This window comes from Stegodyphus dumicola, chromosome 8 (assembly GCF_044657685.1).
Source record: "Stegodyphus dumicola isolate Sdum_Otavi_A_Nest chromosome 8, ASM4465768v1".
Taxonomy (NCBI): domain Eukaryota; kingdom Metazoa; phylum Arthropoda; class Arachnida; order Araneae; family Eresidae; genus Stegodyphus; species Stegodyphus dumicola.
This window is the reverse complement of record NC_140775.1, coordinates 49871136-49883919: the sequence shown is the minus strand read 5'-3', so window position 1 is coordinate 49883919 and position 12784 is coordinate 49871136. Positions and strand designations below refer to the sequence as shown.

The following is a 12784-nucleotide window of genomic DNA, read 5'->3' as shown; positions in this document are numbered from 1 at the left end:
GTTTTCAACTTCGCAGACACATATAAATTGATACACCGTACTAGATTTCTACCACGTGGCAGATACGATGCAACTATATCAATTAACGGTAATATGCCTGATTTATTGGTATGTCCGCTACTTTACATTCTATAACGGAACTCTTTTGTGCGATGCACCCTCTGGGTACAAATTACCGCAATCACCGAGGAGGCCAAAACAAATAAATTATGTTTTTGCAAGGAAGAGTTGTTTATTAAAACTGTTTTTTAGTATTTAATATTTTATATGCATCTACATGCAATAGCAAAAATGCAAGTTTTATAAGAGTTTATTTTTTATTTTATTTTTTTGGCATTAAATTCTTTTGAGATTATTTAAGTTTTCTAAACTGTTTTGTAGTTTATTTTTTCCGCTGGAGTTTACTTTTGATGTTTTGTTAATAAACAAAATTTGCTCCAAGAAGATAGAACCCAGGATAACCAATAAGCACCTAAAACACATTTTGTTTATTAATTTATTTGAGAAGCAGAAAAGGATCTGAAAACAAGAGCTATGCTAAAATTGGGTCTGGTGAGATGTTTGCTTCAGGTAAAGAATGGAACAGATGAGAACTAAACTGTGATAAGTCAAGTGTTAACATGAAAGCGGTAAAAAAGTATATAGAGTGTGAAGTATCACACTCTATATGCTTTTTTACAAGATTTGATTTCAGTCAACATTGCTGTGAAATACAGTTGTATTTATTTTCTATTGAAAATTTTTCTAATAACATTTATATACATTTAGATTGCAGAGAAATCTCAAAAAAACCTAAAACTGGCACAGAGTGTCTCCCCATCTGACAAAAGATGGACTGTAAAATATGCTGATACTGCAACTCTGTTGTTTGAAGGTATTGCCCGCATTGTTGAGATTCATCAGCCTTTAGTTGAAACCTATTATGGTAAGTGTCTCAAATATTAGTAAACCATATATATGCTATGTATGAAGTATGCGATAGATATACACATACTAGGTGATCCAAAAGCTACAAAAAATGTCAGAATTCATTGGGGAAATGTATGGACCATATTACAATACAGTTTTCTCAGAAATGCACAAAAAGACATTGGCCTGTTTTTGGACTTTTACAATAATAAAAAATTTTATTAACATTTTGCAGTGATAGGTGGTGCTTTAACTATATCAGAAGCTCATACAATGGCATAGCAAAATTCGCAGTACAAATGGGATTACAAATGTTCAGTGTGGTATTTGTTAAACATAACACAACAAGCATAGTATGAAAGAAGATTCAGCTATAATTCCTGTCATTTGATGATGAATAATTTCTTCCATTATGACCAATAACATGGACAAACCTCTGCAGCTGTGATTTCAAGTATCCTCTTAACTATCGATAACATATCCCCATATAAGATGTAAGATCTGAAAGTCTTTGTGGCTGTTCATGTAAGAAATAGCAATGAAGGACGCTGTTATCATCAGCTATCAATTTCAGCAAATGCTGGGCACGACCTGTAGAAAAGACTCCATTCTACATGAATGTTACACTATAGAGTACTTTCTCTCTTGCTAGGGGTGAATGGTGCTATTTCATAAATGCAGTGCATAGTTCTCACCTATGATGAAAACTGTTCAAAATGTACTGGTGGGGCTTATAATGAATGATACAGTGAATCTGCACTGCACTGTCATGTTTGGGGTTTCTTAAAAATCTCATAATAAAAACTCAGTTAAAAAAAAAAAAAAATCTCATATCTTTCTGTATATTTCTGCCAAACTTGCATTGTGCTACTATTCATTTTCAATTATTGGATTTTTAATTTTTCAATTACTTTTGGATTACTCAATACAATATTGTACTGAGAGGTTTTTTTCATTTTGTTCTGTTAGAAAGACATTAGAATGCTATAGCCAATAAATATAGGTATTTGTCTGCAATAAGTATTGATATTAATTTGCAAGTTGATAATTGTTTATTAATATTCTCAAAAAAATTCTAGAAAAATATCATAGCTAAAAGAAGTAACATTTCATAAAAGAAAAAAGTATTTAAAAACAGTAGGGAGAAGAGGGGAGGCAAGATATTGATGTAATGAATATTTTTCATCTTATTTATTCTCATATTTTAAGTTATGGTGTATTTCTAAATAAAGAATGCACTTTGCATTTTTATTTGTTTGAGTGTTTGAATTGTAATCTAAATCTGTATGATCTTTTAATTGAAGTCACAATTGAAAGATTTATAAGTATTATTATAAATCTTTATTATTTATATTTCTATCAGTTAATTAATTTTTGTAATTAATTAACTGATAGAAAATTTTTATTTTATATCTTTTCCATTAACTAAAAAACATGATTTTTTTTAAACAAGTTAAAATTATTTTTTTTTAATTTTTAAACATTTAGTTTTTTATTAGTTAAATTATATACTTTTTCCCCTGAGAGCACTGTCCCAAACGTAAATTTTTGTTTTATCAAATGCTGAATAAATGAGAAGAGTATTCAATTTTTGCATTAAGAAACAGAATTTTAGGGGAAAGTGGTCTTAACCGAATGCAGAAGGAAATTTTAAAAATTTCTAAAGGCAGAAATTATCTTAAAGGGGGTTTTATCTATAAAGGTTTTACATTTTTTCAATAATTCAATTATTTTGAGTTTTTTATTATATTTAAATGTTATTCTACATAATTATTCTGTAATGCTGTTATTTCTTTATATTTCTTTTGATTTTTTGTTATTATTTATCCCTGCTATATTCCTACATCAAAGGATTATAGTTGAAAAATTATATTTTTTGTTGTCATGCTTCCTGCTTCTCAATCAGGAGCTAAATTTTAGAACAGTTGTCTGGTTTTTACAAATCTAAATTTTAACGCTATTTATATAAAGGGATAAGTTATTATTGATATATTGTAGTGACTTCAAAAACTGTGCAATGATATTTTTTTTTCCCCCCTCTTAAAAATCTGTTTTATTTTTTTTTATTATTTTATTTTTTGAAAATTTGCCGATTGGCTTCCAAGCAGTAAAACTGCTGAACATTAATCATTCAATACAAGTTCAAATCCTTGTAAATGAGCTGAGTGCTTGAGAATTCTACGATTTTTCTCATTTATTATGTGAATGCTAGGTAGTTCCCTTTAACATGCCCATAAAGGCTTCCCTTCCATTAAGCAGATAGCTGAATGTTTTGTCATAATTTAATCTAATGTGAATAAATCTTGAAAATTTATATTTTTTATATCACTGTATTCAATATATACAGGGCATTTTAATAGGCTTTGCTATCTGTTGTTCAAATAATTTATCAATAAACAAAGCTAGTAAAGCCAAATTTTATCCACTTGTACAGAAGTTAAAAAAAAAAAAAAAAAAAAAAAAAAAAAAAATGGAAAATGGAAAAAGAGTTTTTAATGACAACTGTACAGAGAAATACTTTTTTATTGAGGAGAATAGTAAATCACTTTGCTTAATTTGTAGGAACTTTGTGCCAGTTTTTAAAGACTACAATTTGAAACAACATTATGGTCAAAAGCATGCCGCAAAATATGATGTATATCTCAGCATTTGCTATGAAGATAAAATAACAGAACTAAAAAAAGGGCTATTGTCTGAAAAAAATTTTTAAAAAGACAGCTACTCAAAGTAATGACATTGCAAGAGCAAGTTATGTCATAGCAAATTTAATAGTGAAAAATCAAAACCCTTTATTGATGGTGAATTTATAAAAGAATGTATTGAAAGTGTAGCAAACATAATTTGCCCTGAAAAAAGTTGGATTTTTTTAAAAACAGTTTATCACACCAAACTATAGCCCCAAGAATTGAAGAGTTGGGGAATTCAGTTGAAAAGTCTTTAAAAAGCAAATGCATCAATTTAAAATTTTATTCATCAGCCATGGACGAAAGCACTGACGCTTTTGATGCAGCACAATTGGCAATCTTTATCATAGGAATTGATGAACATTATAATATTATGGAAGAAATGGTTATTTTAGTATTGTTAAAGGACACAACCAAGTCTAGATTTATTCAATGCATTAAAAACAACAATGAAAAATTTTTTCTTATGTATGAAAAATTTATCAGCTATCATAACCGATAGAGCCCTTACCATGGTTGTTAAAAAATGGAGGGACTCATTAAAATGGTTAATAATGAAGCTGTCACTGCCAGCAATATGATCTTAATGGCATATCATTGTGTTGTACATCAGAGCAATTTATGTGGGAAAATTTAAAAAATGGAAAGTGTATTAAGCGTTGTTATAAAAACCATTAACTTTATAAGAGCAAAAAGACTTAATCATAGGAAAAAAAAAAAAAAAAAAAAAAAAAGAATTTCAAGATTTTCTTAAGATAATGGGCACTGAATTTGCAGATGTTATTTGTTATACAGAAGTGAGATGGCTCAGTAACGGGAAAATGCTCAAAAGATTTTACAATTTAAGAAGATTTTACAATAAAAGATTACAAAGATTTACAAAAGATTTTACAATAAAAATATTTATGGAAACAAAAGGGAAATGTATGACGGAATTTGAAGATGAAGACTGGGTTTTAGATTTAGCTTTTTTAGTAGACTTAACAGAATATTTGAATGATTTAAATTTGGGACAAGTTAAAAAATCAGCTTATTAATAATACATTCCAAACAATAACAACGTTTGAAAGACAGTTAAAATTTTGGCACAATGAAATTAAAGTAAAAGATTTGACACATTTCAGTACTTTGGTTGCATATAAAACTGTGAGTTGCACAAAATATGTAAAATGTGCTGCATTAATTTTTTATTTAATTCAAGTCAAGGTTTTTCAAAAAAATGAAGAGTATTTCAACATATTTTCTACCGCATTTTCTCTGGAGGTAAGTAAATTATCTTCAAATGAAATGCATTGAACTTCAAAGTGACATTCAACTGAAAGAAAAATTTGAAAATATTTCTTTACTAGAGTTTTATAAAGATTACCTACCCCACGATAGATATCCTAATTTTCACAATCATGCTTTATTAATGGCTTCAGCTTTTGGCAGTACCTATATTTGTGAACAATTATTTTCAAGAATGAAACATACAAAAGACAAAAATAGGACAAAGATAATTGACAAACATCTTGAAAATGAATTAAAAATTGCAACCTCGTCTATTGAACCCGATATCGATTTGCTTGTTAAACAAAAGCAAATTCATCAATCTCGTTAATTTGAATTTTTTCCACCTTCGTGAAATCCAAACTAAATAAAACAAAACTTTTACAAATTTATAATAAATATTTTTAATGTTTTTTTCTTCCTTCACTTCACATTCGTACGGGTTTGTGTGGATTTGGAGTGAATAACAATGACACTACTTGATTAAATATCGAAACACACTTTATTTAGCCAATATTAATCAAGACGGCTCCAAAGTCACTTTTTACAGTCGTTGAAGATCTAGTATAAACATTCTGGAACAATCAGCAACACAGCCTTCACACTGTCAGGCAATAACGGTGGAGACCGCTTCGTTGCAAAGCTCCCGACTCTGCTTGGTCATTCTCAGAACTCCACGTACTCTCAAGACTCACCATGCTACAACTCAGAATGCACTCGACAATACACAAGAATATAGCTCATCACAGTCTAAGACAAAACTCGACGATGTACTAACTCGTGATGCACTAAAAGACTCTCTCGATGCACTCCATGACCAACTCGGCGCTAGACTTCAAGATACTCACTCAATGACTGACTATCCTTGACTGGTAGTGAACGCAGTTTTCTCTCTATCATCGGGATGAATTTCCACTTGCCAGTAACCACTCTTGAGGTCCAGAGTGAAAAACCATTTGTGTCCTGATAGGGTGTCTAGAGTATCGTTAATGCTGGGAAGAGGGTAACTGTCTTTCTTAGTAACATTATTTAGTCTCCGGTAGTAGATACAAAATCTTATCGAGCCATCTTTCTCCCATACAAGAACTATAGGACATGCCCATAGACTTGTAGATAGTTCGATGATATCATTTTCTTGCATCTCCTTCAGATTTCCGAAACCTTTTCCTGTTTTGCGAATGGTAGGCGTCTGGGATGCTGCTTTATCAGAGAGTGATCCCTTGTATCAATTCGATGTTGCGTCAGTTTTGTGCGGCCAACATCTCTAGATGTTCTAGAAAATAGATCTACAAATTCTTTAATTGTTTTCTCTACCACACTTCTTTGTTTGTGGGTTAAATTTGCACTCTGCAGAAGTTCTTCCATTAATTTACTAGTTGCCTCAATCGGAATTTCAAGTGGCACTTTATAAACGCAAGTAACTGGAGTGCATGCTACTAGCATTTCATCCTTTTGGATGTTTCTCGGTGTGTGGCTAACATTTGCCACTCTCACGGGGATGAAATCTTTCGAAAGGTCTACTACTGAGGAGGCCACTAATACCTCTCTTGGGCTATTTTCAGGGTATTCAATTAGTCCAAATCTGAAACTATTATTTTCTATGGAGCCAGCTATTAATAATTCTGTCGTGGGAGGGATGGTGACATCTGTTTTTGTTGTTACTTGGTCAGCTGAGGGAATGCTGCTCTTAATTTCAAACACACTTATAACTTCTTTTGCAGAGCATATTTCGTTACATTTAAAGTCCAATGTAAAGTTGTACTTCCGCAAAAAGTCCAGTCCGAGTATTAATTCGTCTGTGATGTTAGCGACGAAAGCTAAGTGCTCCTGCTTAGTGCTAGGTGCTAGGTCTCATTTCCGAAGGTACTGATTCTGCAGTGAAGTCCAGCACAGCGTTTCGCTCAATTATCAAGCTACATTTTTGCCACGATGGTTACATTTGCTCCTATATCTATGATCATCTTACAAGGATGCTTATTCATGTTTCCTTCGACGAACAGTTCGTTATCTCCACCGCTCATTGAAGAGATTTGAAGAACTTTCAGAGGGGCAGCATCTTTGCCTGGCAACCTCCACATGTTATTTTTCCTGTTTTTGTTTTGCGGGAGCTCTCTTCCAGTTCTTGATTCACGTAACAGTTCCTGCTGAGATGTCCTTGCAATCTGCAGTTCCAGCACTTGACGATTTTCTTCCCAGTATTGTTTTTATTAGGTCCTCTTAACGTCTCCCGGATATCTTTTAATTCTTTTTTTAGTTTTGAGATATCCAAATTTGGATCTTCTATTTGAGCCGCTCTAATAGGATGGTGATCTCTTCGAGTCGCTTGTTGAGCCGACTCGAACTTCATAACGTAGACCAGGGCAGATTTTAGGTCTTTCAGATCCACCAATCTGAGAGCTTTCTGAATTTCCGCATCTTTAATGGCATCAATGAAATTCATCAAGGCCAGGTTTTCTCGGACATCGGGTAGACAGTCCAGATATGCTTGATGCACCAACCTCTCAATGTCAGTTGCCAGTTCTTGAAGGCTTTCCATGATTTTCTGCTGGTGAGATTACAACTTTCAGTCCTTTGCGCACTTTTCCTCGAATCTCGTTTCCAGTGCATTCGAGAGGATGTTGAAGTTTGAAATCTGGTCTTCGGAGATGCCCCCTAATATGTCTGTAGCATCTCTTCGGAGTGATGCAGCCAACTGCAAAGCCTTCATGTGGGAGTCCCACTTGTTATTTTTTGCCATGATCGAAAACGGGGTCTTTTATACACCCCATGAAGATTTTCCATCGTATGTGCTTGGTTTGATTACCGTATGAAAGTACACTGCGGCAACCTTGAAATCTTCAGCTTCGTTCTTGGGCTCAGTCCCGTTTTCTTTCGAAACATCTACTTCCCGGAATTTTCTCAATTTTTCTTCAAATCGTTCTTTCACAGCTGCTGTTTTTGCTCCACTATCCTCTCTAAGCTCCACGATCTTGCTTTTAATCTTTTCTTGTTTCACTTCCATCTTTTCGAATTTCTCTTGCACCTTTTCTTCTATGGCTTTTATTTCACTCTTGATCTCAGTCTTTATCCTTTCCTGTCCGGCTTTCATTTCAGCTTTCATCTCAGCCAAGAAGTTCATCAAAGTCTTTGTTTCTACCGCCATGGCTTTCCTCTGCAGGCGAGTCACAGGCATTCACTTGCAAACCCCACTCCTGACACCAGTTGTTACGTTTTGTTCTTCCTTCATTTCACGTATGTACAGGATTTGTGTGGATTTGGAGTGAATAATAACAACGCTACTTGATGAAACATCGAAACACACTTTATTTAGCCAATATTAATCAGGACAGCTCCAAAGTCACTTTTTACAGTCGTCGAAGATCCACTATAAACACTCTGGAACAATCAGCAACACAGCCTTTACGCTGTCAGGCAATAACGGTGGAGACAGCTTCGCTGCAAAGCACCAAAGTGCAGCTCCCGACTCTGCTTGGTCGTTCTCAAAACTCCACGTACTTTAGAGACTCTCCACGCTACAACTTGCGATGCACTTGGCGATACACAAGAGTATAGCTCTCGACTCAGTACAGTCTAAAACAAAACTCGCCGATGCACTAACTGGCGATACACTAAAAGACTCTCTTGATGCACTCAACGACCAACTCGGCGCTAGACTTCGAGACACTCGCTCAATGACTGACTATCAGCTCGCTAGACGAGGCTTACACTAACTGTCCAGCAGTGTTTATATAACTTTCGGCTTGTGTTCGAGAACATTCTGGGCTCAACCGGTAAGAATTCGTTCCAGAAGGTTCTCCATCAGTCGATGGTATATTGCCGATTTTGTCACCAAATGGGCGATTTCTCGCCAAATGAGGCAATCCTGCCTTCCCTTGCCATTTTATGGCAACCCTAAGCCTTCTTCGCGGGGAAGCTATCTCACCACGCTTGTACATTTTGTAACAATATGTACCTATATATATATAATTCAAATTAAAAAAATTAATAATAAAAGGAAATGAATTTATTTTAATAAAACAACATAGAGTTAATTTTTATTTCAATTTGTTAAAAAATATTGTATGCGTAGCCCCAAAAATATTTTGTTTTTGCAATGCGGCCCTCAAATGGTCATGCTTTAAACACTACATTTTATTCTTGAGAATGAGTTCATTCTTGATGCCTGCTATAAACACTTATCTAAGACACAAGGTTTCAGCAGAATAAAGCTCTTCCATACTCAACAAAAAAATATTCTGGCTTACAGAATCACTTTGGTGAAAGACTTAATTCCCATATAGCTCTGACTTAGTACCATTCAACTTCTTATAGAGCTATGTTAAACAAAGTCTACAGAAATCAAGTAAAACCTCTAGAACAGCTGAAAACAGCAATTTCAAATGTTATAGTGTTGCTCAAAATGGCAACTTATTTTGGTCTAGATTTTGAATAAAACTAATTTGATTTTGACGCCAATCAGACACATCTCTGTCTTCTTCGGATACAAAAAGAATTCTGCTAAAGGGAAGCAGCAATATCGAAAGAAAAAGAAATAGTAGAGCAAAGTGAATCTGTTGAAGAAAATAGTTATGAAACATAAAAAAAATGTTAGAATATAATTAAAATTGTAAAAGTGTTAGGAAGGTTTCAAATACTCTGATTTTAAATTTAAATGAGTTTTGTTCAAAATCTATGCCTAAGTAAATTTGCAATTTTTCCTAATTTTGAGTTTTACACTGATGTGTTTCTCTTCTAACTTGTGATAGTGATGTTTTTAATAGTCTATCTCATGTGGTTTATCGAGAGCTCTGAACTGAAACTTTATTCCTTAGTTTCTTCAAATGAAAAACAGTTTGAGAAACTCTTCTTTTAATTTCCTTTATTCTGATGTGCAAATCCTAAAAATATGAAATAAAATATTTTTTCATTCAAAAGTTATTCAGTTTTTATCTTTCTTGAAACCCTGTGAAATGCTCTTTCCATTGAAGCTTTTTTTTTTTTTTATTAAAATCATTTACATAATTGGTATTTTAAAGTTTTATGAAATGCAATTGTGAAAGACTGTAAAAGTTATAGCTTAAAATGTCATTGAATAAATGTTTCTGTACAACTTATTAAAATTATTATTATTTTTTATTAGTTCAGTCATCAAGAAGAAAATTTACTGGTGTGAATGGCAGTCTCAAATAAAATCATAAATTTTGTTTTTAAACAAAAAATATATTTAAAAAAATGCATTTGAGTGTTTTAGAATATTTTTAATACAGTTGATGAAAAGTCTGAATGTGTAATCACATAATATACATTTAAAATGTATTCCTAGTAATACATTGTTATTTCTAAAGCTTGCTGATTTATTTTTTAAATAGAAATTAAATTGTGTATGAAACTTTAGGGCCTGGACGATTATTTTCTGTGATTGAAATTCTTCAAAAAGAATGTGATCGACAAGTTAAGAGGATTTTAGAAGAGTTTAAAGCACAGCGAGAGTTTCACAAAAAAGTATGTTACTGTGTTTATCTTAAATATGTACGTAGTTTTCTCAGCCTGTGTTTATGGTGTTAAGAAGAATTCTGAAAATTATACTTAAGAATATTGGTATGGTGTGTGTAATCTGTCAAACATTTCTTTGGAGGCAGTTTGAAAATTTGCTCATAATTTCAAAAGGATGAATTATTTTGGTTTGATATGAAAAAATTCAAATGATTTAAAACACACTTTTGTGTATTGTAAGAATTGTAAGGAGTCATAGAACACGCTTTTTTACTTTAGTTTTAATATAAGTAATTAATGTGGAAAGCCTTTGAATTCTAAACAGGTATTCTGATTTTTTCCTTTTAAATATTTAATTAAATTAAATTTATTTTTTGTTTTAATTCAATAAATTTAAAAATGCATTCAAAAGTATTTTATTGGTTAGCTAATACACTGCTCGACATTGAAAATGCATCACCAAGAAGGAGTGGTCCAAAATTTATGCAAATTTTAGAGTAGATGCACGTCACTGAGTTATGCGAATGATGTGAAATGCGCAGCTCTCCGACGCACGTGAAATAAGATATAAGGGAAGGAACGTGCAGAATGGGCAGTATTTGTGTCGTTATTTCTGCCAGACGAATTATCAAAGAAAATTGGTTTTTGTCCCGGAGGATACGTGTAATAGGAGAGAATGCCAGGCCATCGTCAACGAGGGCACTTCCAGCAAATAGACGATTTTACGAGGGGTATGGTGATCGGACTGAGAAGGACAGGTTGGCCCTTATGTCAAATCGCAGCTGATACCCACATGGATGCGAGCACGGTGCATCGACTATGGCGAACATGGTTGGAACAAGGAAATGTGGGAAGAAGGAGGGGTGCAGGTGCAGCCGGAGTGACGTCAGCACGCGTGGATCGACGCATCCACTGACAAACTGTGGCGGTCCCGCAAGTCACTTGTACTGCAATTATGCAGCATGTGCAAGATACCCTGGATGTTCTCGTGTTGACCAGAATCATTTCCCATCGATTGGTTGAACATGGTCTGCACTCACGGCGTCCGTTAAGAAGACTGCCATTGACCCCACAGTGTAAACGCCAATGTTTAGAATGGTGCTGGACTAAAGTGTTGTGGATGACAGATTGGCAAAATGTCATGTTCTCAGATGAGTCACACTTCTGTTTATCCAGTGACAGTCACCGCATATGTGTGTGGCGTCGACGTGGAGACAGATCTAATCCGGCAGTAACTGTAGAACACCCCACCGCACGGCAACATGGCATAATGGTTTGGGGCGCCATTGCCTATGATTCCAGGTCACCTTTAGTTCGTATTCAGGGCACTATGACAGCCCAACGATACTTGGATAATGTACTGCGGCCGGTGGCAATCCCCTACCTTCAGGGGCTGCCTAATGCAGTTTTTCAACATGATAACGCCCAGCCACACAGTGCTCGCATCTGCCAACATGCTCTGCAAGGTATACAGATGCTTCCCTGGCCACCATACTCTCCTGACCTGTCACCAATCGAACATGTGTGGGATGTGATTGGACACCGTTTGCAGACTCTGCCCCTGCCTCGTTCAGAAGACGAACTGTGGCAAATGTTTAAAAGGGAATGGATAGCCATCCCTCAGGACACCATTCGCACTCTTATTGACTCTATGCCTAGACGTGTTTCTTCGTGCATCGCTGTCTGCAGTGATCCTACATCCTACTGATCTGACGCTGTTTTCGCTCTGTATTCTGACTATCATTTTGAAATAAAGATCACGTATTGCTGCTTGCTGTCTCTGTCTTTTTTCCAAATTTCATCACTTTCTGACCACTCCTTCCTGGTGTTGCATTTTCAATGTCGAGCAGTGTAATTGAAGAACATCATTTTTCTGAAACAAAGTATTATTTAATGAAATACTTTGTCAATAGCTTAAATAAGCATTACTAAGCTATTAACAAGCTTAGTAATGCTTATTTAAGCATATTAAAGCTATTAACAAGCTTAGTAAGCATTTATTATTTAAGATGTAATTTGCTGATGTGTAACTCCACGGCTCAATGAGCGCCACCTAGCAGCCGCCGAAATAAACACCAGCCAAAAAAGACTCTAGCCTTTAGTCGATGTATGGTAGTCATGAACTAAGCATGGTGTTTCCTTGAGATTTACTTTGTAACTTAAATGTGTAATTACAAGGGTAAGTTGAAAAATAAGTTTCCCCTGATGAAGATGCAGCCTTCGACTGTGGTCAGAGTTGTGTATGAAAGTCAAAAAATAGAATGAGACATTAAAGATATGACGTACCTTTATTTTTCCACATAGGTACCAAGTACATTGAGACATTTGTCATATTGCTAAGCTTCAAAAAGCCCTCCAGGAAAAAATCAGGGCTTTGCATAGGGAAGAAGCGTTAAACGACTTGTTTCACTTCAGTATTGCTTCCAAAATGCCTTCCCCCGAGATTTTTC

The 12784-nt window shown here is 34.4% G+C and overlaps 1 protein-coding gene across 4 annotated transcripts in view; it reads left to right on the top strand.

The window, feature by feature from the left end:
• Cog4 (conserved oligomeric Golgi complex subunit 4) overlaps nt 1-12784 on the top strand; it is a 157406-nt gene that overhangs the window by 68877 nt on the left and 75745 nt on the right. For all 4 annotated transcript variants that reach the window (XM_085821833.1, XM_085821831.1, XM_085821835.1 and 1 more), the window contains 2 exons: nt 769-925; nt 10237-10343. In XM_085821833.1, coding sequence (XP_085677959.1) covers nt 769-925; nt 10237-10343 — 264 coding nt within the window. The remainder of the gene's footprint in view (nt 1-768; nt 926-10236; nt 10344-12784) is intronic.